This window comes from Biomphalaria glabrata, chromosome 17, assembly GCF_947242115.1.
Source record: "Biomphalaria glabrata chromosome 17, xgBioGlab47.1, whole genome shotgun sequence".
Classification (NCBI taxonomy): Eukaryota; Metazoa; Mollusca; class Gastropoda; family Planorbidae; genus Biomphalaria; species Biomphalaria glabrata.
The window spans coordinates 1,212,429-1,237,665 of record NC_074727.1 but is presented as its reverse complement, the minus strand read 5'-3'; the positions used below and the strand labels follow the sequence as shown (position 1 = coordinate 1,237,665).

The following is a 25,237-nucleotide window of genomic DNA, read 5'->3' as shown; positions in this document are numbered from 1 at the left end:
GAAAGTTTATGAGATTATCTTATTAGATCATACATAGAATTTACTTGACATATAGATCTTATTACATCATACATAGAATTTACTTGACATATAGATCTTATTGCATCATACATAGAATTTACTTGACGTATAGAACTTATTACATCATACATAGAATTTACTTGACATATAGATCTTATTGCATCATACATAGAATTTACTTGATGTATAGATCTTATTACATCATACATAGAATTTACTTGACATATAGATCTTATTGCATTATACATAGAATTTACTTGACGTATAGATCTTATTACATCATACATAGAATTTACTTGACATATAGATCTTATTGCATCATACATAGAATTTACTTGACGTATAGATCTTATTACATCATACATAGAATGTACTTGACATATAGATCTTATTGCATCATACATAGAATTTACTTGACGTATAGATCTTATTACATCTTACATAGAATTTACTTGACATATAGATTAAATTCATTGAAGCACAGCTTTTAGTACTCAGTAGTTTGACATTTTTGGTAATGCACTACTCCTTAAATCCCATAGACATCTGATTATCAAAAGTCAACTGTACAAGTCTATTGATTCAACTTTAGCAATCCAATGTTCTATTATACAATTAATGATACAATTTACTCTACAGAATACATTGATTGTTAATCCTGGGTCTCCGGCTGAACTGATTTCACTGGATCGTAGAACCACACCAACTGTTTCCAACACCAAAAGTGCAGCAAGCAGGACGCTCATCAAATCTTTAGTTCTAGAGCTCAGGGTACGTGTCTTCATCTTCTGCATATGTAGAAACGTTTTGTTGTTTTGAGGGTTGATTCTCTGATGAGAAGACATTTTCTCTAATTCATTCTTTTTTTGTAGGACAACATAAATGTCTTTTCTTTTTCTGTTATCAATTTTTTGAGTTGCCAGAAAGTTCCTCCTGCTCTTGGTATATAGAAAACAGTGATTAGTGGATTTTTATTTTTTTTTTTTTTAAATCATATCTATTACTTATAAGTCCTCTAATCTTTATACACATTGGTTTTTTTTATTGTTTGCATAGGATGAATTCCACAATTCATTGACGAAAGGTTATAATGGAAAGGTCAAAGTTCAGATCACTTCTGCTAAAAAGATGGATGAGATTCCAGTGTTTGTGAATGGAGACACCCTGAGGGAGTTTCCACTCCTGGCTGGACAGTGCACTCTCCAGGTATGGTCAATTGTTTATCACACCCTTATCCTTTTCTCTTTGACTGAAACTTACAATGAACTATTCAACTTCATTAGGATCATGTTTTCTTGCAAACTTACAGTATCTCTTTAGTTTCTAGTTGATTTCATGTATTTAACTAATATATGTTCTACTTAGATATTCAAATGCTAACATTGCCCCTGTTAGGCGCTTCCACGGTGTCTAATACAAATCAACCAAATGGAGGTAGCACTCAAAGCAATATGTAATCCAATAACATCGGCAAAAGGCCGAACAAACAGGTAGAAGTTAGTCGACGCTTATTCTGAATGTCGAACAATGAAGGGAATCGTCGAATGTCAGCTAACTCTATACGTTCATAAAATGCTACCTATCTCTACGTTGTCCTGGAAGTCGTCTGTTTACGTCAGCGGATATTTCGTTCTATATCTAAAACCTATTCTTGTTTTTACTAGTCACGTCATTGTCACCAAGTCAAAACTTCCCCTATTTCCGAAAACAAATAATCAATTCCAAATCGTGCCATAACACCCCCTTAATGATATGTGCTATTTCAGTACCCAAAGGGTAACTTTTAGTTCTTGTATGATATGTGCCAGTTTGGTTGACTAATGCTAATGTTGTCCGTGTTTATAGAATCTCATCTTACAAGAGAACGCTAGTGGTAAGGATGGCTTTGAGTACACGTTGAGCTGTACAGTACAGTGTGAACTCATCCCCAAGAACAAACCTGTGCCGCCACTAGACATTCCATTCTTGTTTTATAATGGTAAGTAGACTTGAGTCACTTGTGTCAACCACTGTCCAGTTGAAATGTAAAATCATGCAATGTCCACTGTCCAGTTGAAATGTATAATTATGCTATGTCCTCTGTCGAGTTGAAATGTATAATTATGCTATGTCCTCTGTCCAGTTGAAATGTATAATCATGCATTGTCCACTGACCAGTTGAATATAAACATGCTATGTCTACTGACCAATTGAAATGTATAATCATACATTGTCCACTGACCAGATGAAATGTATAATCATGCATTGTCCACTGACCAGTTGAAATGTATAAGCATACATTGTCCACTGACCGGTAATGCTCATGTACAAGGCACTTGGTTAACCATCTTTTAAATTACAGACTTCAAAACAAAAGATAATTATGTCCTATCCATGTGTCCATCCGATCATACATTTTAATCAGTGACTTAAATTCTTCTGAGTCATTGGTATTCCCTAGCTGAATCAATGAACTCACTACAATATTATGTATTTCATTGCACAAATATTTTCTATGACTTATTTTCAGCTTATCAACTGGTACACTTTTATTTAAGTTAATATTCACAAAGTTTGCTGCCTATCAACTGACATATTTCTTTGAGATAACCCTCTGAACTAATAAAATTCAACACCACCACTCGAACAGTAATTACTTTCTTCTATAATTATAAAATAACTTGAAATATATTCACATTTGCATATAAATGTCAAATTCTCCATAACTTTACCTTTCAACATTTCATTCTGTCATTGTAATAAGCATGGGTCAGCCATGTTATCTTAAAAATCAGGTATTACACATATCAAATATTCTTTACCTAACAAAATATGATTACTTAACTCTTAAATGACAACATTTTACTCTGCCATTAAAAAGACATTTTAGATTTATTCTGATTTTACAGGTCTTTATACATTCTTCAACAAATGTAATTTAATAAAATGTTTTACATGTTTCGGATGTTCCTTCAGAGTCGAAGATAGTTTACTTCCTAGTTCAAACCTCCTGCAGGACGACGGGGGATGGGAGCGGGCAGGGTTTGAGCAACAGTCCATCGCACAAACCGCGCGACCAGGCCAACCACCCAATCACAAATAATAATAATTTAATAAATGAAACATACAAAACACATATTACATTTCTCTATTTTAATCAGTGTTTAAGTCGAATTGAGATGTGACTCTAGTTTAGAATATATATAAAAAAAAAGAGTGATTCAATAAATAGAGAGTCTTTGAGGGGAACATTTATGCAGTGATTGAGATTTAGTTATGGATGTGTTTGGTATATGTGTGTTGTGAGTGAATATTAGGAGCTTACTTCTGTGCCAGTAGGTGTAGTCTGTATGTAATGATTTAATACACAAAGAGATTTAGTGACTAACACATTTCAAAAATACAAATTTTGAGAGAGAATAGAACCATTGGTATAATACAAGTAATACAAACTTAGTTCTGCATCCATACATCTTGTAGTTTACTACCAGAAAGCCTGTTGGCTCTGAATATTATATACTTCTGTATCCTTACATCTTGTAGTTTACTATCAGCAATCCTGTTGGCTCTGAATATTAGATACTTCTGTATCCTAACATCTTGTAGTTCACTATCAGCAATCCTGTTGGCTCTGAATATTAGATACTTCTGTATCCTAACATCTTGTAGTTCACTACCAGTAAGCCTGTTGGCTCTGAATATTAGATACTTCTGTATCCTAACATCTTGTAGTTCACTACCAGTAAGCCTGTTGGCTCTGAATATTAGATACTTCTGTATCCTAACATCTTGTAGTTCACTACCAGTAAGCCTGTTGGTATATGTGTGTTGTGAGTGAATATTAGGAGCTTACTTCTGTGCCAGTAGGTGTAGTCTGTATGTAATGATTTAATACACAAAGAGATTTAGTGACTAACACATTTCAAAAATACAAATTTTGAGAGAGAATAGAACCATTGGTATAATACAAGTAATACAAACTTAGTTCTGCATCCATACATCTTGTAGTTTACTACCAGAAAGCCTGTTGGCTCTGAATATTAGATACTTCTGTATCCTTACATCTTGTAGTTTACTATCAGCAATCCTGTTGGCTCTGAATATTAGATACTTCTGTATCCTAACATCTTGTAGTTCACTATCAGCAATCCTGTTGGCTCTGAATATTAGATACTTCTGTATCCTAACATCTTGTAGTTCACTACCAGTAAGCCTGTTGGCTCTGAATATTAGATACTTCTGTATCCTAACATCTTGTAGTTCACTACCAGCAATCCTGTTGGCTCTGAATATTAGATACTTCTGTATCCTAACATCTTGTAGTTCACTACCAGTAAGCCTGTTGGCTCTGAATATTAGATACTTCTGTATCCTAACATCTTGTAGTTCACTACCAGCAATCCTGTTGGCTCTGAATATTAGATACTTCTGTATCCTAACATCTTGTAGTTCACTACCAGTAAGCCTGTTGGCTCTGAATATTAGATACTTCTGTATCCTAACATCTTGTAGTTCACTACCAGTAAGCCTGTTGGCTCTGAATATTAGATACTTCTGTATCCTAACATCTTGTAGTTCACTATCAGCAATCCTGTTGGCTCTGAATATTAGATACTTCTGTATCCTAACATCTTGTAGTTCACTACCAGTAAGCCTGTTGGCTCTGAATATTAGATACTTCTGTATCCTAACATCTTGTAGTTCACTACCAGTAAGCCTGTTGGCTCTGAATATTAGATACTTCTGTATCCTAACATCTTGTAGTTCACTACCAGTAAGCCTGTTGGCTCTGAATATTAGATACTTCTGTATCCTAACATCTTGTAGTTCACTACCAGTAAGCCTGTTGGCTCTGAATATTAGATACTTCTGTATCCTAACATCTTGTAGTTCACTACCAGTAAGCCTGTTGGCTCTGAATATTAGATACTTCTGTATCCTAACATCTTGTAGTTCACTACCAGTAAGCATGTTGGCTCTGAATATTAGATACTTCTGTATCCTAACATCTTGTAGTTCACTACCAGTAAGCCTGTTGGCTCTGAATATTAGATACTTCTGTATCCTGTAAAATTTTTTGTTTGACATGTTTCGAGTATTTCTTCAGAGCTGAAGATAATTTACTTCCTAGTCCAAACCACACAATAAGTCAGAACGACAGTCCAGCGCGCATACCGCACAACCAGACAACCATCCATCCTTACATCTTGTAGTTTACTATCAGAAAGGCTGTTGACTCTGTATATTAGATACTTCTGTATCCTATCCCTAAACACAGCAGTAACTGCTCCATAGACTTGCATGCCTTGTATTTACACCTAGCTTTGGTCACTAGAGCCACTTTCCTGTGGACATATATATATAAATTTATTAGAATAGAATATAGTCCTACACTTCAGTATTCTTTCAATAAGCAACCAATCCAGAACAATGTTTTTCATTGTAAATAAATAACTACTAATGTTAAAATAATTGTCCTGAAGCTGATTTGTGGTAATGGTCACAGAATGGTACCTAAGATATAACAACAGTACAGTAGGCTACATGTCAAATATCACATGGGCTTATGTCACAGCTATTCAGGGCAGTTATTTTCTTCTTAGTAAAATTGTGTAACAAAATATCTTTGTAACTTTGTTGTAAGTTCAATGGATCTTCTGTCCATTGTCTACCTGTAAGAAATGACTTGGATTTTACACATTTGGAAACAAATTTTCTTGAAAGTTATTTAGGATTTTTTACTCTACCCATAATTCATGTTTAATTCTTGTCTTTTTTAATTTCACTTTATTTCCTCACCTCACTCTTAATAATAGCACATTTTGTTATCTCTTCTATAAAGAAAATGATTCTTAGTTTAGTTGAAGTGAAACTTAGATCCTAAATAGCTTTGTGCTACGTATGCACAGGAAATATTTTTAATATAGAGGATATGTAGCTTGTATGTTACAATGACATTCTTAAATGTTGTCTTCCCATCACTTTCTCTTGTCTGCCTCTTCTTCTTTTTCCCAGTACTGTTCCCTGGAGGAAGGTCTTTCTTTAAACTGGGGACCCTGTGATCTGGCCATAAAGTTTTTAGTTTGTGTGGGTTTTTTTAATTTGCTCAGAGGGTCATTGTGGGACCCAGTGTGATTCTGTTTTGAATCTCCTCATTTGTTATGTGGTCTTTATAGGTGATAACTAGTATACTTCCATAGCATCTCAATTCCATTGCTAGGATCCTCCTCTCTAGTACTGCAGTTAGTGTCCAAGATTTGCAAGCATACAAGAATTTGGCCATCAGAAGGAGTGCATCAGTCTGATTTTAGTGCAAAGGCCATGCCTTTTTTTTAAGTTTTGCAATTACAATTCTGGCCAGTTGTTCAGGTTGAATTCCTTGGTCTGAAACAATAGCTCCGAGGGATTTAAAACTTTGAACAATTTTGGGCTTTTTGCCTCAGAATTTTGAAGTTGGATAATTAATGATGCAGCTGACAGTTGATCATGGGCTTCAAATTTGCACTAAATAAGAACGTTTACATTTTGAAGAAAACTTCTCTATGCTAGTAACTTAAGCTAGCATGACTTACTAGTGATGGAAGATAATTTCTTTACTTACGTGCTTAGATGCCAGACCGCCAACGTGGCTGAAAGCTTCTCGGACCTGTAGGCATTAGAGCAGGGAATGCAAGAGTTGTCTTGCCTTATGGTTAGCACTACGAGATGACCGCCCCTCACTGCTGGTGGGGCTGGAATGGTCAGTGTGGCTTGACTGTTGAAGCTGATCTCCCTGTCTGCATGAATGAAAACAACGGGTCCCAAGACCAGGATGTTGTTGACAAAGTGATTCAGATGTTTCAGTTTCTCTAGTAAATTTTGCGAGAGCAGCACAAGCTGCAGGAATAAACCAACATGAAGAGTTGAATGATGGATCTATATTGTACGCTTTATAGAATATTGAGATATTATAGAATTGAAATAAAGGGAGGTAATTGAAGGAAGGATGTGGGTTGATGATTGAACTGTCTTAGAATTGTAGATACAACTAAAATATAAAGTTGTTTTTTCTTTGTGAATTAACTGTCTCAAAGTGTATAAAGTACTTGTTACTGCATTACAGTCATTTCTTGATCTAATTGAGATATTCTGGTTTTAGAGGTCAAAGGTTATCCTGGGTATGATGTTACCAATACAAAGACTGAGTGACCTAACTCTCCCCACCAAATGGGAGAATCCATTTTCTGGGACTTCATCAAACAAAAAACAGAATGAACTCTAAGCATTGACCTTAATTGGAACTTAATACCTTCATTTGGGGGATTACTTCTGTGTGAACATCTAGGTTTTTCAGAGACTTGATATTTTCATGCTTATTTCTTGTAATGACTTAGTCATTCTGAAGGTGTTGAGGCGTCAGGTCTAAGACAGTGTTTCTTACATCTTTTTAGCTTACTATCTAGTGCCACATGAAGTTGCTGACAATGACACCATGTAATGTACAGACAGGTCTAAACAGTGGTTCTTGAATCTTTTTAGCCTACTATCTATTACCACATGGAACTGATGACAATGACACCATGTAATGTATATAAATGACACTCATCTCAAACCTGAAGACTTATTTGAAGGCTGTGATTGACTGCATGAGCTGGTATGGAGACAGTAACTGCTGGGTGACCACTGGACACAAACTGACCACCAGTACCGGTTACTGTGAAGCTCTGTGGCTGCTGGTAATCCATGTCTGGATCTTCACTTTCTTCTTCAGGTCTTCCTCCTTCCTTTTGTCTATCCTCAAGTCTGCTTACATTTTTGGGGCCAAAGCTCCAGTTACTCTGAGACTTTCTTTTCTCTGTCTGACTGAAAATAGAAACATTATACACCTGACATGGGAGCTTGGTGGCCAAGTGGTTAAACATTATACACCTGACATGGGAGCTTGGTGGCCAAGTGGTTAAACATTATACACCTGACATGGGAGTATGCTAGCCAAGTGGTCAAACAGTGGCCTGCAGAATCATGGGTCACATTATATCCTAATGTATGTTAAGTTTTCTTGTTATTAGATTTAAATAATACTAATAATTATTTATTTATAAAGCGCTGTTAACAAAGAAAATGACTTTTTAAAAACACCATCTCCTATATTTTCTTATAAATTACCAACATTCCTTCAAAAAAAAAAGATCTCCAATCATGTGCAAAGCATTACTTATAACAATAAATGCATGAATGTTAAAATTTGGCAATTGGAGATCATTGACTTTAGTCATTGCAACTCACATGAGTTGAGAAATCTTTAAGCAGTTGGTTTACATTCTGTTAGTTAAATCTATGAAAAGCAGCATCATAATGTCAGACACGACTTCTTTTAAACTAAAGCATAAATAAATGCCGTCTATCTATATTTGTACATTTTTTGAAGACATGGAAATGTAGCTAGCTCGTAAATAAAAGTTGTACAAATAGTTGAACTGAAACCTATAGTGGTGCTGAACAAATTGACACTTCCATCGGTAGAAGTGGGTTTGATTGTGGTTTAGTCTTACTTATAAGTTTTCTAAATTGTAGGAAAGGGATTTGTATGAAATGGTGATGGGGAGGGGGGGGGGAGATGAACAAATTTTTTGTTTGCTTGTTTTTAAAAGACAATTATTATGTTTTTTTTGTTTGGTGTAATGCACAAATCGTAAGACAAATTTCCATACGGACAATAAAGATTATTATTATTATTATTTTTATTATTATTATTACATTGTTACAATTTTGGGTTTGGAATATTTTATTGCAAAAAATAACAAATAACAACATAATATCGGTGAGATGTTGGATGAGTTTTGTTGGTTACTGATGTGGATTTCTCACCTATGCAAATGATTTTGTGCTTCTTTCTTTGGATTATTGGAGTCAATTAAAATGTCTAGGAATCATAGCCAAGGGTTCTGTAGTTATACAATTACAAAGGGGTTCGTCCTATGTTTGTTTTGTCGGGAGCTAACTTTGAGTTTGAGCTAGTCTGAAATCTAGAATGGGTCAGTTTTGGGCATACATGTTGTAATCATGGTCAGGTGTGGGCCAGAGATGTGGCCAATGTGATGTATGCTGTATTGACATGAAGTGTGGCCTTTGACCAGGTGAATGGTAGAGAGCAGTAGTTTTGTTTTAATTGCTGATTTTATATTATGCAATATTATATTGACAATAAGTCATTGCTTAAGTTTATTTTATTACCAATGCATTATTATCTATTCACTGTATATACTCATGGTGTAACATTAAACTAATATAGTCTCTTCAAAAGCCAATTAGTGAGTCCATTATGCTGAATGGTTGAGTTAAAAAGGTTACATGCCTGGACATCTTGTAAACTAAGATCCTAGAAAACCAAACTAATAACTATTTTAAAATTACTTATTTAAACACATGTGGTCCTTTTGAATTATTAATAATAATATTTAATGCAGATATTATTAGGTGAACTATAAGTATATAAAAAAAAACATTAATCTAACCTTTGACCTCCACTGTAACGGTGCCTGACAGTTGGCTGTACGATGCTGTTGTTAAGTAGATTCTCTACATGGCTACACACCCCCAGCAAACTGTAGTCTGTACCATAGTTGTCTCCCTTGACACCCGGCTGTTGATGCTCTGGCGAGAAGTTCATTGCCTTGTCTTTTCTGAACGTTTGCGGAGAAGCGTGTCGTCCATTGAACTGATGGAGAAGAGAGTCCAGACTTCTATTTCTCTTCAGGCTTTTGGTCTTTTCCTTCATGCTAAAGTTTTCATCAAAGTACGTCTCAGGGCCAGCGTCTTGTTCACTGCTGAAGTCTTCATCTTCTTGCGTGGACAGGACGTGGTCAAACATTTGCCCCTGTCCTCTAAAATATTGACCTTTAATCCTAATAGAATTGAGAGACTCGGTATATTTGTCCACTTCTTTCTGTCCATCATTGTAGTAGTCAGAATATGTCCAGTAGGCTCTTTCATCGTCTGAATCTCCATCACTGTTGGAGTAGCTGGTTCCATCCACTACTCTGTAAGATCTCCTCTGCTTTTTGTCAGCGTAATCTACAAACCTCTTTTGGATATTTCTGTTTCTTTTACTTCTAGGCATTGAGTTCCCATAAGGATTGCCATTAATGAAATCATCGCTGTATCTTCTTTCTCTTGATCTATGTCGTCTGACATCTTGGTGGGGATGTCTGTAAGACGGTCTTGACCTTGGCCCGTAACTAAAATTCAATGTTTCCTCAAATCTGTTATCTGCATACCTTTGGTTGGAGTTGGCCCTGTGCCGTGTGTGACTTGATTGAGTCCTGTGTTCCCTCTCTCGGCGGGTGCTTGGCAGCCTATTTATTACGCTGACATCAAAGCTGTCTTGTAGACCACGATGCCTTTCATTCTCACTGTCGTACTCTGATCCCTCACTTGAATGTTGGAGATCTTCTGCTGTGTAGCCGATATTTCTGTGGCTATATGTCCTGTTGACTTGCGACCTGGGCATCATTCTGTTTGTCCTTGAAACATGGTCATGTTCCTGGTGCCTGCCAGAATCACGAGGATTGGTCAGGATTGTGTTATCTTTGACAGACCTTGACCTTGCCTTGCCAGTTTGCCTATCAAAAGTCCATTGATTTCTGGCAGGTTGACGTCTGCTGTGTCCTCCTGCTTCTGTGCCACCAGTCTCCACTTCTTCCTTACTGTAATGAATTGGTAAATTGATTGAATGAGATGATCTCAGTGTAGCTGAAGGATGTTCTGACTTGGTTCCTCTTGACTTCCCAAAGAGAATGTCCCTTAGACTTCTTACAGACTGAAATTTCTTTGGTTTTCTCTTACCTTTGTGTTGGGTTGGGACACCTGGTTGGACTTGTGTTTCCTGTTGCATGTCAGGGCCATAGCCATTCATCTTTTTCAAGGAATGGAAATGATTGTCATCATTAGATGCTAGCCCTGCCATTGGTTTAGTTTCCTTATCAAGCCATTTTTCACTTCCAAATGTTAAAATGGAAGTTTGCACTTTCTCAAAGTTAACTTCCTCTTTTAGGTTTGCTTTATCAATTATCTCCCCATGGTTGTCGTCTGCTGGTTTTACCTCTGGCTCAGTTTTAGCCAGTTTGTGATTGCCCTTGACGTTAAAGGTGTGTAGCCTGGGCAGCCTGAAGAGAGACTGGGGCAGAACAGTGAGCTGGTTATTGGAGATGTCCAGTACCCTGAGCTGCCTGAGTTTGCCAATGTCATCTTCCAGTTCCACCAGCTGGTTGCCATTTAAATACAGAAACTTGAGCTGTTTAAGTTTATACAAGCCTCTGGGAGGAATCTCCAGTTCATTGCCTAGACAAAACATTAGAGTTGATTATTCATTTTTAGATATACCAACAATGTATTTAAAAATAAAAAAAATATATAATTTCAATAGATGAGGTCTAGTCTGCCCCATATATGGGAACCTTCAATTTCTTTTTAAAAACACACTCTGTTATGTTTTTAAGATTTAAAATTGTAAAAGTTTGATACTACAAGTTGTGGCTAGTCATTGTAGCTATTGTTTTGTACTCTGAAAGGTTTTCTTACTATACAATCTTCTTTCATGCTTATAGCATGCTCAGAGCGCTTTTGGTCCAATCTCATTTGTGGTCCAGTGGTGGGAAGGGGGGGGGGTGGAGGGGGTATCTAGGAGTTGGTTTTCTGTGCTGCCTTTGGGCGCTCAGTAAACACAACTTTGCCCGAGTCGGGTGTCGAACCTCGAGCCCCCTTCTAGGTAGCCAAGGCAAGCCAAGTTCAAGCGCACTTGGCCTCTCGACCACGCTTCCCACAAATGTCTCAAAACATTTCAAACCATCAAATATGCAACCTAATGAAACTAATTTATTTCATATTTTATTTGTCCATAATCTATAATAATAGTTATTGTCCAGAGTGACCAGGACCAAGCCAAAAACAAATAGCTTTCAGTTAAGTTTACTTTTTTTTTGTTTAATAATGTCAATGTCAACTGACCAGCGACTGCCAGTGAGATGAGTCATGTCATGTTCAAGCGCACTTGGCCTGTCAACCACACTTCCCACAAATGTCTCAAAACATTTCAAACCATCAAATATGCAACCTAATGAAACGAATTTATTTCATATTTTATTTGTCCATAATCTATAATAATAGTCATTGTCCAGAGTTTTGTGACCAGGACCAAGCCAAAAACAAATAGCTTTCAGTTAAGTTTACTTTTTTTTTGTTTAATAATGTCAATGTCAACTGACCAGCGACTGCCAGTGAGATGAGTCATGTCATGTTCAAGCGCACTTGGCCTGTCAACCACACTTCCCACAAATGTCTCAAAACATTTCAAACCATCAAATATGCAACCTAATGAAACGAATTTATTTCATATTTTATTTGTCCATAATCTATAATAATAGTTATTGTCCAGAGTGACCAGGACCAAGCCAAAAACAGCTTTCAGTTAAGTTTACTTTTTTTTGTTTAATAATGTCAATGTCAACTGACCTGCGGCTGCCAGTGAGATGAGTCGTGTCATGTGTTGGACTGAGAACGTAGTGAGTAGGTTGTTGGATACGTTCAAGTAACTCAGGCGTTTGAGATTGGACGGAACATGACGTAATGCATTGTCTTGAAGGTGAAGCACACGTAGATTCTGGAGGGGGACAGAATAAACATTGTTTAAAACTATGTGTCACGCTTGACAAGTAATTTCAATTTAACAGAAAATAAAACTCTTAATACCCAGACAAGCATGTGTATGCTTCATTGAAAATTTGTCTTCATTCCAATATGTTGAACTTCTCTCTCTGACTGTTTTTGTTAAGTTTATAATTTGAGTTAATCTCAAGGTGGAGATTGTCCTAAATTTGTCTCGCTGTTGTTTAACTTCATGTTTTATTCATGGATATATTAAGGTCTTTTTTTTTTTCTGATTTTTTAAACAAAAAACAATAAAGTGTTGATGCATTATGGTCAATTTTTTGAACAAAAAGTATTCATGGAGGAAAAAAATCCCTTTATAAGTATGGCTCACCTTTTTCTGTAATTTCTATTAAATTCTGTAAGCCATGATCATTTTAAACCTGGCATTGTATCTTTAAATTAAAAGTACCATTGGTGTGTGGTACATGCACTTTGACTTACCTGTAATGTTGACATGTGTGGTGGCAAGAACTTTAACCCATTACCCGCTAGAGTCAGGTACCTTAGGTGTTTGAGTGCCAGCAACATAGAGCTGATAGAAACGAACTTGTTCTGACTCAAGTTTAACTCTCTCAGACCTTTCAGACAGTCAAAGTCTACGGGAAGGGCAGCCAGTCTGTTCCTAATCAGGAAATAAAGAGTTAATGTCTTTTTTAGAACAACTGTGGTCTTTCTTCCAAAGTGTATGTTAATAGATTTATGTATAGATTTGCTGTTATATTTCTTCCTTCTATCTACCAGGTATTAGTTAGACTATTTAGATGTACCTGTACTGGGGATGTTTTGAACATTGTATTGTATTTATATGTAACATTTTATCTAATTCTAAAAACAAATTTAAAAAATTGATTTTCTCTGAGAAATTATAGAGCAAGTCAAAATAAAGCAATCACATCAAAATAGCAGTTTCTTTTGATGGCCAAGTATTTTAAAGTTGTTTTAGAGGTATAATAAAATACAGTTGTTTTTCTTTCAATGTCATACATGTTCTGGCAGTATTTCTGCTTTTTTTTTCACTAAATGCTTCAATACAGATATTGTTTATTCAGCTTTCTGGGATTTTATATTTGACTATGCAATAGAAGTAGAATTTTATGTCTATGATTGTACATTTTCTTAGTTTACTGCTAATTGTGTCTTGATAGCAAACAAGACCCTAACTTACTTGGCCAGACTCAGAGCTTTCAGTGATGTCATTTTGGTCACAACCAGTGGCACATGGTCAAACATGTTGTCGCTCAGGTCAAGCTTTACCAGCTGTCTGCATCCTTGCAATGACACTGGCAGATGCCAAAGCTTGTTGCCATGGAGATCCAGAATCCTCAAACTAGACAAGAGGCCAACCTGAACAGTGAAATGTAAGATGACTCAGTTTTGCAAACCTTGTCAATGAACTGAACAAGTTGAGTCTGATTACAACAGTGTTTGTGGCTAGAGTTCTCAGCATTGTATGTAGAGAATGTACTGTCTATTGTATCACTACTTGTGGCAAGACTATTGCACTTTATTACCTCTTGGGGCAGTTGTTCCATCTGATTCTCTCCCAGTTCTAGCACTCTCAGGCTGTTTAAACCTCCAATACTGCTGGGCAGATCTGTCAGTCTGTTGGCAGTCAGCTTTAGTTCTGCCAGACTCCTGCAATTGGCTAATGTCTCTGGAAGATTGACCAGCAGGTTGTGTTGCATGTCCAAGACTCTAAGCAGTTGAGAGAAAGTGGCATTGCATTTATTGTTGGTTTGAAAGTTTGTACATCACCAACTTGAACTCTTAAGCATTTTTTTATTAGCATTTTTACCAAGAAAGTTATAGTAAGTTACCTGTTTCTATGGATGATGGTTAATTAGGGTGTCATTTGGCCAGCGCATGACTAACCCATTTTAATGTCCCTCAACTAATGTCAGGTACCCATTAGAGTTTGGTGGATTCAGAAGCACCCTAAAAAACCTGAAGTTAAAAATCCCTCTTCAGCAAGATTTGAACACAAACCCATTGGTACTGGAGCCAAGCACTTTACCACTCAGCCATCATGCTCCCATTTATATGCTACTTTATTTCTAATGTGAGGATTGACTTACTTGAGCTCTCTGAGATATGCTATCATCAATGGCAGGTGATCTATGTGGTTGTTGGCCAGTCTCAGCACCTGGACACTGGTCATGTGAAATGTCTCTGGTGGCACAAGCCTTAAGTCACGGTCATTCAGGTTGAGTTCCACATAACCTTTAGAGTTTTTCATCACCTGGTCAATAGATTTAGCCAAGAAACTTTTTCTTAAGTTAAAACTGCCCTTTCATTCTTAATTATTCTAAAATGATGGATAAATACATCTACTTTTGATCCTTACTAATTCTAGTCTTTATCAAATATGAAACTAAATAGGTTCTCTTAATTTTAAATAGTCTTACCTGTATTCTGAGTCTTTTAGCTGCTGGGAGATGGTCAAATTGGGTCAGACTATGTAGATTTGGTGGTTTTTTCTTCATCCTGGACAGTTTGTACAATTGAGCTCTGTATCAGAGACTTGGCTGAACGTTTTTCACTGGTGCAAAAACTGTGTAAAATATTATTGAAGGAAACTCGTTCCCATGTTGACAATAGAACACAAATATTGTTGTCGCTGTTGATATTCAGCTAGTAATTAAGTTAAATATTAAAATATGCAAACCCTATCTTATTATATTGTCTGCTGTAAATGTAAGTTATGAAGAATCTCATAAACTTTGTCCTGTGTCTGAATGTATTCATCAAATCGCTGTCAACCTACAGTATTAATGCTTCTATTACATTTGGTTAAGTTTTTTTTTTCAGCACTACTGTACATAAGTCCTTATAGACAATGTGACCAACTGAGTATGGTTTGATCACTCCCTGCCAATAGACAGCCAATCAATAGCACTGTCTGATAAACTTTAATTAAATATCCATTATTTATAGTTTCCCTTACTCTGAGTTGGTAGCTATCGATTGATTGGAGGATGATCTTAATCTGTACAATGTTCTTTACATGCTTGGTATTATGTCATCTGACCACTCACTAGAGTCACTGTACATTGAAACACATGACTTTTCTTTTTAAAAATCTCAAAGGTTTTCTTCGGTATTAAAATATGGCATGATCTCTATGAAATATTTCAATCACACAATTAATAGCATTGACTTCTTTCCTCTGATTGCCTTTCTGCTCATTATCTCATTTGATTAATCCAGATATTGGCTCCCTAGACTCACCACTTTAACTGATTATATCCTTTCATACACATTCTTAAGCTTATCTTTTTTACTTTGGCTCCAAACGTAAATACAAAATTGATTTAACAATAAAAACAGTGCTTTTAGTGAGGGATGCTGATAAATCTACTTTTGAACTCAGTGATACTGTTGAAGCATTAAATCAAAGCTAGACTTATCCTGACAGTATAGTTATATTTAATACAGTGGTTCTTATATAGCATCACAAAAACATGAATACAGTGAGTCTTTTAATTAAAAGTTCAAAAACATTTGACATGTTAAATACAGTTGTTCTGTAACAAAGAATAAAGCCAAAATAAGTCCACTAACTAACCTGCTATTTCCCCCATTTATAAAAAAAAAATGCCAATGTCATTTAACTAATGACATTATTCCCAGTGATGCCTACAGCCCACAAACATTTATATCATGTTTGTCTATCATGCAGATGCCAAGAAACAACAACAGATGGCAAGTCTGTCGGTGGAGAGGGATACTTTACAGAGCACAATTAAAACCTACAAATCTATGTTTGAAACACAACAACAGCTCATTGCAGAACTCAGAGGTCAGTAGTCAATCAGTATTTAGACACTAGCAATAAATAGGTGTGCAACCTCTTCCAATGCACCAGTTAAATTCACCTCAGACAGACGGTATTAGTGATCAACGCTCTGTGTGGCAATGTGTAAATCTTGAGATGAACAGCAATTGGTATAGACTGCAAAAGAGCTTACAGCTCAGAAGCAAATATCTGACTAGTTGAAGAAGAAATGTGCTATTAAAATCTTATATTTCATTCTTTGACTTGTGTGTTAGACTTGTGTGTTGGACTTGACTTGTGTGTTGGACTTGACTTGTGTGTTGGACTTGACTTGTGTGTTGGACATGACTTGTGTGTTGGACATAGGTCTTATGAAAGTTTTGTTTTTTTCTCTCAGCTGCTGTGAATGAAACCTTGAAGGAAGAACAAAATCTGAGAGGTGAACTCAGAAAACAAAATATTCCTGGCACTCAGCTCCAGTCTGTAAGCAGTGAAGTTCTTGTTTACCTTCTGACACAATTTTATTTATAATGTTTTTAGTCACTGTAAAGTAAGCATGGCTGATTAATGTCTCGACTATAGAATGTACGGGAAGCATAGTCGAAAGTAAGTACGCTTGAATTTGGCTTGACTTGGCTTGGCTACCTATGAAGGGATGAGGTTTGACACCCGACTCGAGCAGAGTTGTGTTTACTGAGCGCCTAAAGGCAGCACGAAAAACCTTCTCCTAGATACCCCCCACTGGTCCACAAATGCTATAAAGCATGAAAGTAGCGCTTTATAAAAGTTCTAATTTATTTTATTTATTTATACCTTATTTAATGGCTAGATCTAGAAACCTCATTGACCTCAGTACCAGTCATTATGACTTATCAGATGGCTCTAACCAATCAGAATAAATAAATAATTAAATCTGGATTTGAACTCAAGCCACTCTTCAATTAGAATATCCTAGAAGGATTTGCCTAGCAATAAAGTGTTAAACCTGCTCTAATAACTTATAATATTAACTTTTAGGTTGAAACAGTGGACAAGTTGATAGCTGCCAGAGTTAAAGAACGTGAGCAAGTTCTGAGGTCACCAAGACGAACTTGCTCCCTCTCACCAGCTGAAACTTCTGATACAGACATTCTTGGCAAGGTCAGGGTACACTTTAATCAAATCCATTAGATGTTTAGGCACTTTAATAAGTATTTGAAACTAAACTTAGTCAGAAGCCTTTTGTTTTGGTTAAATTTTTACTTTTTTTTTTAAAAGTGTAAATGCAAAGTTTTTAAGACTAAGACTAAGACTGCTTTATTGATCCTTACAGAAATTTGTTGTGATTACAAGGACTCGTTTCTCATATAAAGACAACACAACAGAAACATACACATAAATACAACAGACACAACATAATAGTCACCCATGAATTAATTTATAAATCTAAAACTGTAACCAATATCTGGCCGCCTGGTCGTGCGGTTTGCGCGCTGGACTGTCGTTCGGATTTATCGATGGTCCAGGGTTCAAACCCTGCCCGCTCCCATCCCCCGTCGTCCTGCGGGAGGTTTGGACTAGGAAGTAATTATCTTCAACTCTGAAGGAACATCCGAAACATGTCAAACATTTTATATCATATATATATGCAAGCTTGTCCAACTGAAACAAAATGTAGCTTACAATTTATTTCACCAACAGTCTGTTCTGCTGCGCTTACAATTTATTCTGTGGATCAAAGTTTGAAAATGTTTCGGTATTTGCAATTTTTTTTTTTCAGACTGTCTCAAACCAATGGACATTTAAGTTCATTAAATAAAAGTAAAAAAATAAAATATATATACTGTTCATCTTAACTACAATACATAGCTACTGTGTTAACTTTGCATATACAGGATGGCCAAGATAGAATAAGGCCAAGAGTTTATGGCTTTCCAGATGGTCAGATTTATCTACTTTTTTTTTGTGGGGTAACTTTAAGTGTACAGTAGCCACTAGCATACTATTGAACAGTTTAAATTGAACTTTCACAATAATATTGTGGAAATTGCACCAAATTGCACTGAAAAAAGGTTTTCTAAAACACATTGAAACATGCTAATTTTTGCATCAATGTTCATGGTGCACACTTCGGTGAACTATGAAATGCTTGGTACTGTATGTTGTTGTTATTCTGTATTTACTATTCTTAAATAAAAATTATACTATATTATAATTTACCTTTCTTTTGTATTTGTACTCCTATAATCTTACCAGGCCTCTTTGTTTTGGCCACCCTGAACAATTAACCTGGCTTTGCCAATGAGCAAAAATGAGCCTGTTCTAATAAAAGAAAGATTTTTTTAAGCTTTTCAAATGTTAACTGTTGAAATGAATTCTGGACAGGTTTCTTTAATTTAAGTTTCTTGTTAAATTTTGCTTTGTCCTCTCCAGATTGCCCATTTAGCTCTTGTTCAGCAGGATGAAATTGCCAGAGTTTTGTCATGGCATATGTCAGCAGATATGGACTGTGTAGTCACTTTGACCACACAAAAGGTCAGTATTTGCAGTACAAAGGCACATAGTTTTTAGCTTCCGCTCACAGAAACACAAACCCACTGACACATATAAATGTTGTAACTCTTTATTCACTAAGACTAAGACTGCTTTTTTGATCCTTTTGGAAATTTGTTGTGATTAAGGCTCATGTCCTGCTCACTCTAACAAATAACGTAAAACAGGAAAACACTGACTTCAAACTCTTGCTGCCTTGAAGCTATACCTAAATAAAGTAATAGTTGTGGGAGACAACCATGAGGAAAAATCAGGAGCTAGTGACCTTTAGGCAGTATGCAGGACACATTGCTACATCCTGGCAAAACCTACGATGCTGTTGATCCCAAACTGTTTCAGCACTTGCTATTCCTTAGATAAATCAGCGCCAAGTAGAGGGGGGGGGGGGGGGAACTGCTGTGTGGACAACCATATCTAATGCCCAGACTTTTCATCTCATGTCTATGAGATAAGTCACAGTCATTCCATGACTGAATGAGGTTATAGATATAAAGCAAGGGGACATTTCTTTTGGTCTCTGAGATTATACGAAATGCAGTTTAAAGTTATGATAATATTCTACACTGGTGACGGTGTCAGAACCTTTGCTTCATCCAAGCATCATTGGAAAACAGTCATGGAACCTAGTGTCTCATTAAGTGATGTCTCTTAACGTTTGAACTCACTGTGTTAATCAGTGGCTTATATGTTTGTGTTGTTTGTCAGTCTGTGTTCTAAGTTGTCTGCCATATATTGCAATTTTATTACCTGCTGTTCTGTGCTTCAGGCCAAAGAAGTATATCAAAGAACCCAAGGTAGACAGCAAGTGCTTCCCCTTGACTCAATCTACAGAAAGAATTTACCAGAATGGGATAAGTAAAGAATTATTTACATTTTTATGTACACTCAATCATCTTTATCAATTCAGTGCAACAGATTTAACAATGTGTATTCACATTTACTTGTAGGATTTCTGCTTATTCAGAAGATCTAATGCTATTAAATATTATTGTTTTCACTGAATTTATTTGTTAAGTTGATGCTTTCAAATGTGTTGAGTAGGATTTGAACTGACCCTTAAGTTATTATCTGTGTGCTATATTGTTCTACAGGCCACTGCCTCACATAAGGTTTCAACCCAAATACAAACCAGCAGGTAATCCAGTCTATGCTAGGAATCTACTTGAGTTTACACGAGATGAAGAAAGCTGTAGAGTTGGTAAGTGGTTTCTTATCCTGATAGTTAGTTTCCCAGAGTTTAGTCTGACTCACCCCATTCTGTGGTATATTTTAAATTCTATTCTCTAATTTATGTCTTTTTGTTTTCCTATGGAGACTCTGTCTAGTACAAAAAATTTAAATAAAACAAAATGGGCTAGAGGTTAAGTCATTTTAAGACCAAGACTCAAACTGCGTTATTGATCCTTATTGGAAATTTGTTGCGATTACAAGGACTCTTTTCTCCAATTAAAAAAAACAACAGAATAAAGCTTACTGAGAATTTCATCAAATCTGTTCTGTTCAGCAGTTCCTATGACTACTTGGTGGGAAGCGTGGTCGAGAGGCCAAGTGCGCTTGAACTTGGCTTGGCTTGGCTACCTAGAAGGGGGCTCGAGGTTCGACACCCGACTCTGGCAGAGTTGTGTTTACTGAGCGCCTAAAGGCAGCATGGAAAACCAACTCCTAGATACCCCCTCGCCCCCACCGGCCCACAAATGAGATTGGACCAAAAGCGCTCTGAGCATGCTATAAGCATGAAAGTAGCGCTATATAAAAAGCTATAATAATACTCTACCTTGATATTACATTGCTTTGGATGTGATCTAGATGTGTCATTCCTGTATGGATAGAGTGTTGTACTTGCACTAACATTGTTGTATTTTTGGGTTCCAGTATTTGGTATGTTATTGGGAGACACACTGATATTGGACACATTGGACCAAGCCAATCAATACAGACAAGAGGTGAGTAAAGAGAGTGTCTTCCCTTTGTTTCTTTTTATCTACTTGATCTTCTTTTTTCTTTGATAGACATTCAATGAAAATAAAAATTACTTGGTAACTTTCTTGTCAGATTATCAAATACACTCACTGTCCAACCATATTGACCAGAAGTGGTGACCGTATCCGCAGCAATGGAAAGTTTGGTGGCACTATGAACAAGGCTCCACCAATGGACAAGCTTAAAGGTTGTGTGTTTGGCCAGCCCCTGCCTATAGCATATCATGCTCTGTGTACTCAAATAGGTAAGTGTCATGTGGTGTACGGGGGCGCGGTGGCTGAGTGGTCAAAGCGCTTGGCTTCCAAACCTGGGGTCCTGGGTTTGAATCGCGGTGAAGACTGTGATTTTGAATTGCTGGATTTTTTAGGGCACCCCTGAGTCCACCCAACTCTAATTGGTACCTGACTTGAGTTGGGGAAAGTAAAGGGGGTTGGTCTTTGTGCTGGCCTCAAAACACCCTGTTCATTAACCACTGGCCAAATAAACAAATGACTTTAACATCATCTGCCCTATGGATCACAAGATCTGAAAGGGGCACTTTGCTTTACTTTACTATGTGGTGTACACGTCATGTTTGCCACACAAACGTGAACAGTTAGGTCTCCTGCTTATCATTTGTCAAGTCTTTAAATTCGGGCTCTACTATTTCTAATCATGCTTTCTGTATTCAGAGTGGGGACCTCTGTTTCCAGACTTGTTCTATTTAAAGCATTATCCCTGCCTGTTGCTCTATTCTTTGTGTATTCTTATTAGGTCAGTGTTCCTTGTTTCTTATTGTGGTGATACAAGTTCCTTTAAGTCTTTAATTGCAAAGAATTTAATAGTAATATAATGTTCATAAGGCTAACATTTATACACAAACAAATCCACTAGATGTCTCCTTTCTCATTGTTGACAACACACCCATATGACTACTCTCCAGTCCACTAACTGGCCAGGCACATTCTCTTGACCATGTGTCACAGTTGACCAGGGTATAATAACTGTCACAACACTTATCATGTTCATTCATCTAGGTGAATCAGTCCCCTGTATATTGAAGTTAAAATCCTAATGGTTTTGTAGTTTCTTCTCTGGTGATATTCCATACTTCTATTTCCTGTCTCAATGAAAGCTTGAAGATATATTCAGGTCAACACTGTCTTTGTTCTCCTACCAGAAACTCTAGAGAAATATAAAACAGCCCTGGCAGCCAGCATCCAGTCTCACGATGAGTTGCAGGAACAAATCAATTTACAGAAAGATCCTGAGACTCTGGAGAAATACAAAGAGTGCAAGGAAGCTGAGGTCAAGTTGAAGGAAGTAGAACAGAAACTGGGTTAGTAGAGTTGTCTGTCTGACATGTAGAGTTGTCTCTCATTAGGTAGAAATGTTTGGATTTTCTTGTACAAATTATACAGGTGATCTCAAATTAAAAAAAATGTTGTTTTTTTTACAAATCTGAAGCATAATACTAAATAGCCAACGTACCTGGATAACAATTAAGTTTGGAGAATAAAGTACAAGGTCTTAACATATTACATTGACATACGTCTTAACATATTACATTGACATACAAGCTCTTAACATATTACATTGACATACAAGCCTTAACATCATTGGCATATAAGGCCTTAGCATATTATATTGACATACTAGGCCATAATATCATTGGCATATAAGGCCTTAATATAATATATTGACATACAAGGTCTTAACATATTACGGTACATGGAAAAATATTTTTTTTTGCTCAAAGCAAAGTTCTTAATTTATTTATGGATATTAATTTTCTGTCAACACATTCTTGATCTTTTTACATTTTAAATTCATTCTTTTTTTTTTTTTTAATGATATCTGATGATCAAAATGTTTGTTTCTGTACCAGTACTCTCTCTAGTTAACTTTTGAGAGCCCCTATCCACTACATTATGTTTATGTGTATCTATGATGCTTTATATTCATCTACTTTGGAAGACTTCTATTTACTCTCCTCTGGTGTTGTATGAGTTATTCATGCATTCAGGTTCTTGATACATATACAAACAGCTAGTCCAACTTGTAGACATGTTAATACCAAACTTATCTGAACTTTTTTTAAAAAACCAGAATGAACATAACTTCTATTGACAAATATACACACATTCAACTTCAATGTAGAAACCCAAATGAAATATTGATATCTTAAACAATTTAAACCAAATACAACTCACTAAACTGCATGTCTGTCAGTGACTCTCTCTTGTCTATAGATCATTCTCTCCTGCATTCATAACCTCAACTGCAATGGACAACCTTGTGGTTACATCAGAGTCTATTCAAACAAATAATCTTCCATCATTGTTACATCAGTAAACCAGGCAATAGTGAAGCTTCACTTCTTTTTATTTACTAGAATAAAGTGTGATCCACTATTGTCTCTTATTGTTTCTCAGGGATGAATATGCCAACAAGAAATCTGAAGCATCAGACTTCTACTCCAACTGGCACAGAACCTGCTTTGAAAAAAACTAAAAGTGAACAGTCACCTGCTACTCCTAGTAGACTTTCTGTTGTCCACCCGTCCCCAAGGTCAAGAAATGGTCCTAGCCCCATCGTTGTGGATCCCTCTGCCACTCCATCGCGGATGAGCTCCAGGATAGCCTCAATGACCACAGTCATTTCAGAGGATGGACGCAAGAGACTGAAAAAATCACTGTAAAGATATGCTACAAGTAGGTTGTGCTGACCTGGTGTGAGGTCACTGGGGAATCGGACCAAGCACACTGTGACAAAATTCCTTTCATTGGCACTGCAACATTATTTTTTTTCCTGCCACTGCCAACATAGAGGTCGTCTTCCTGCCACTGCCACTAGCTTTGCCCTTCTAGAGTGAGAAAGTCTTCCTATACCAACTCTACTTTTTTCTTATACTGTACAGTACGGTACTTCAGTACGGTATTAGGGGAAAAAATCATATTTCTTTTTGTATGCAACAATTACAAATAACTTTGAACACCATTATAAATTAACCTAATTAAATCTTTTTGCGTTTTGGTTGATTGTAAAAGTAAAGCACATTATGAGCAGCTAGAGTTGTAACAAGGCTGGGTTGTTTTCTCTCCTGCTGGCAGCAAAAAAAAAAGTCTCTAACTGATGAGAGAGAACTCTCCACTAATGAGGATAGACATAGTTCATTACAGTTTAGAAGGCAAAGACAATTTTGTTTTCATATATATAATTCTCCATATTTTTAATGTAATATAAAAATCTTGAATGGATTTTTTTTCTTCAGATGTTGAGATTGTGTTTAAGTTTTTTTGTTTGTACATTAGACAGGCGTTATACTATAGAGACTATAGGCATTATTTGTATAGTGAACCAAATCTATGAAGATGGTCTTAATAATAGTACAGACTTAAGCGCAGCTGATTTCGTGCTTTGTCAAATAGTGTTCAAAAACTTTCAATGTGTTTTCAATAATTTGAATGAATTTTAATATAGTACATCCTTCTTTATGTAGTATCTAAAAGACAACTTAAAAATTGTAGAACTTTTGGCCAATTATTCTGATTCAAGTTTTTTTTTTATCTTTTCCAACACAAATTAAATAGGATTTTTCAGCATCAAACAAAATTATAAGTTAAAACAAGTCTCATTCATTACTTATATCAATAGGTTTCATATCTAACAATAAATATTAAGATTTTTCTGAAATGGAAAATGTGTTGCTTTTGGTCTGAATGTTCAACCTGCAAGTGTTCTCAAATTATGCTATTTCATATGTCTTGTCTGAATTGGAAGAAAGTTTTTTGGGGGTTTTGTTAGGTTGTTTTTTTTTTCAATGCTCATGTGTGTTTTTGTAACATATAATATCAGCATTTAGTCATTCATCTCCCATTCAGTCATTGATTCAATCATTTCTCTTTTCTTCATGTTTATGAAAAGGCAGCAGTCAAACAAAATTTGAATTCCTTTTGTTTTATTGGTTTTGTAAGTTGACATTTATGTGTATCAGTCACTCAGTTGATTCAAGTAAAATGTATTTCATAAACTTGTTTGTATCTTTAGTGTTTGATTTTTTTTATTCCCCTAGGCACTACCTTTAATTACGTTTGAAAACAATGTATACAAAAACTAACAGTACACCGATTGCTTTACAGACTTAATTATAAGCAAGATTGCTTCAATTAAAACAATGCTTGATTCATCAAACACTGAACAGAAACAGAGATTCGCAGGACATATCCTTAGACTTTTTTACCATACCAAGCCATAAGATGGAGGTTGAAAAAAAAAAAGTGA

At 36.1% G+C, this 25,237-nt stretch overlaps 1 protein-coding gene across 1 annotated transcript in view; it reads left to right on the top strand.

The window, feature by feature from the left end:
• Positions 1–24,990, top strand: part of LOC106073145 (structural maintenance of chromosomes flexible hinge domain-containing protein 1-like) — a 56,706-nt gene extending 31,716 nt beyond the window's left edge. The window contains exons 39-51 of the mRNA XM_056015214.1: positions 661–792; positions 1,078–1,227; positions 1,867–1,999; positions 16,367–16,486; positions 16,860–16,945; positions 17,480–17,602; positions 18,875–18,976; positions 19,761–19,849; positions 20,086–20,192; positions 20,867–20,937; positions 21,047–21,218; positions 22,134–22,292; positions 23,389–24,990. Coding sequence (XP_055871189.1) covers positions 661–792; positions 1,078–1,227; positions 1,867–1,999; positions 16,367–16,486; positions 16,860–16,945; positions 17,480–17,602; positions 18,875–18,976; positions 19,761–19,849; positions 20,086–20,192; positions 20,867–20,937; positions 21,047–21,218; positions 22,134–22,292; positions 23,389–23,654 — 1,710 coding nt within the window. The 3' untranslated portion in view covers positions 23,655–24,990. The remainder of the gene's footprint in view (positions 1–660; positions 793–1,077; positions 1,228–1,866; positions 2,000–16,366; positions 16,487–16,859; positions 16,946–17,479; positions 17,603–18,874; positions 18,977–19,760; positions 19,850–20,085; positions 20,193–20,866; positions 20,938–21,046; positions 21,219–22,133; positions 22,293–23,388) is intronic.
• The last annotated feature ends 247 nt before the right edge of the window (positions 24,991–25,237 follow it).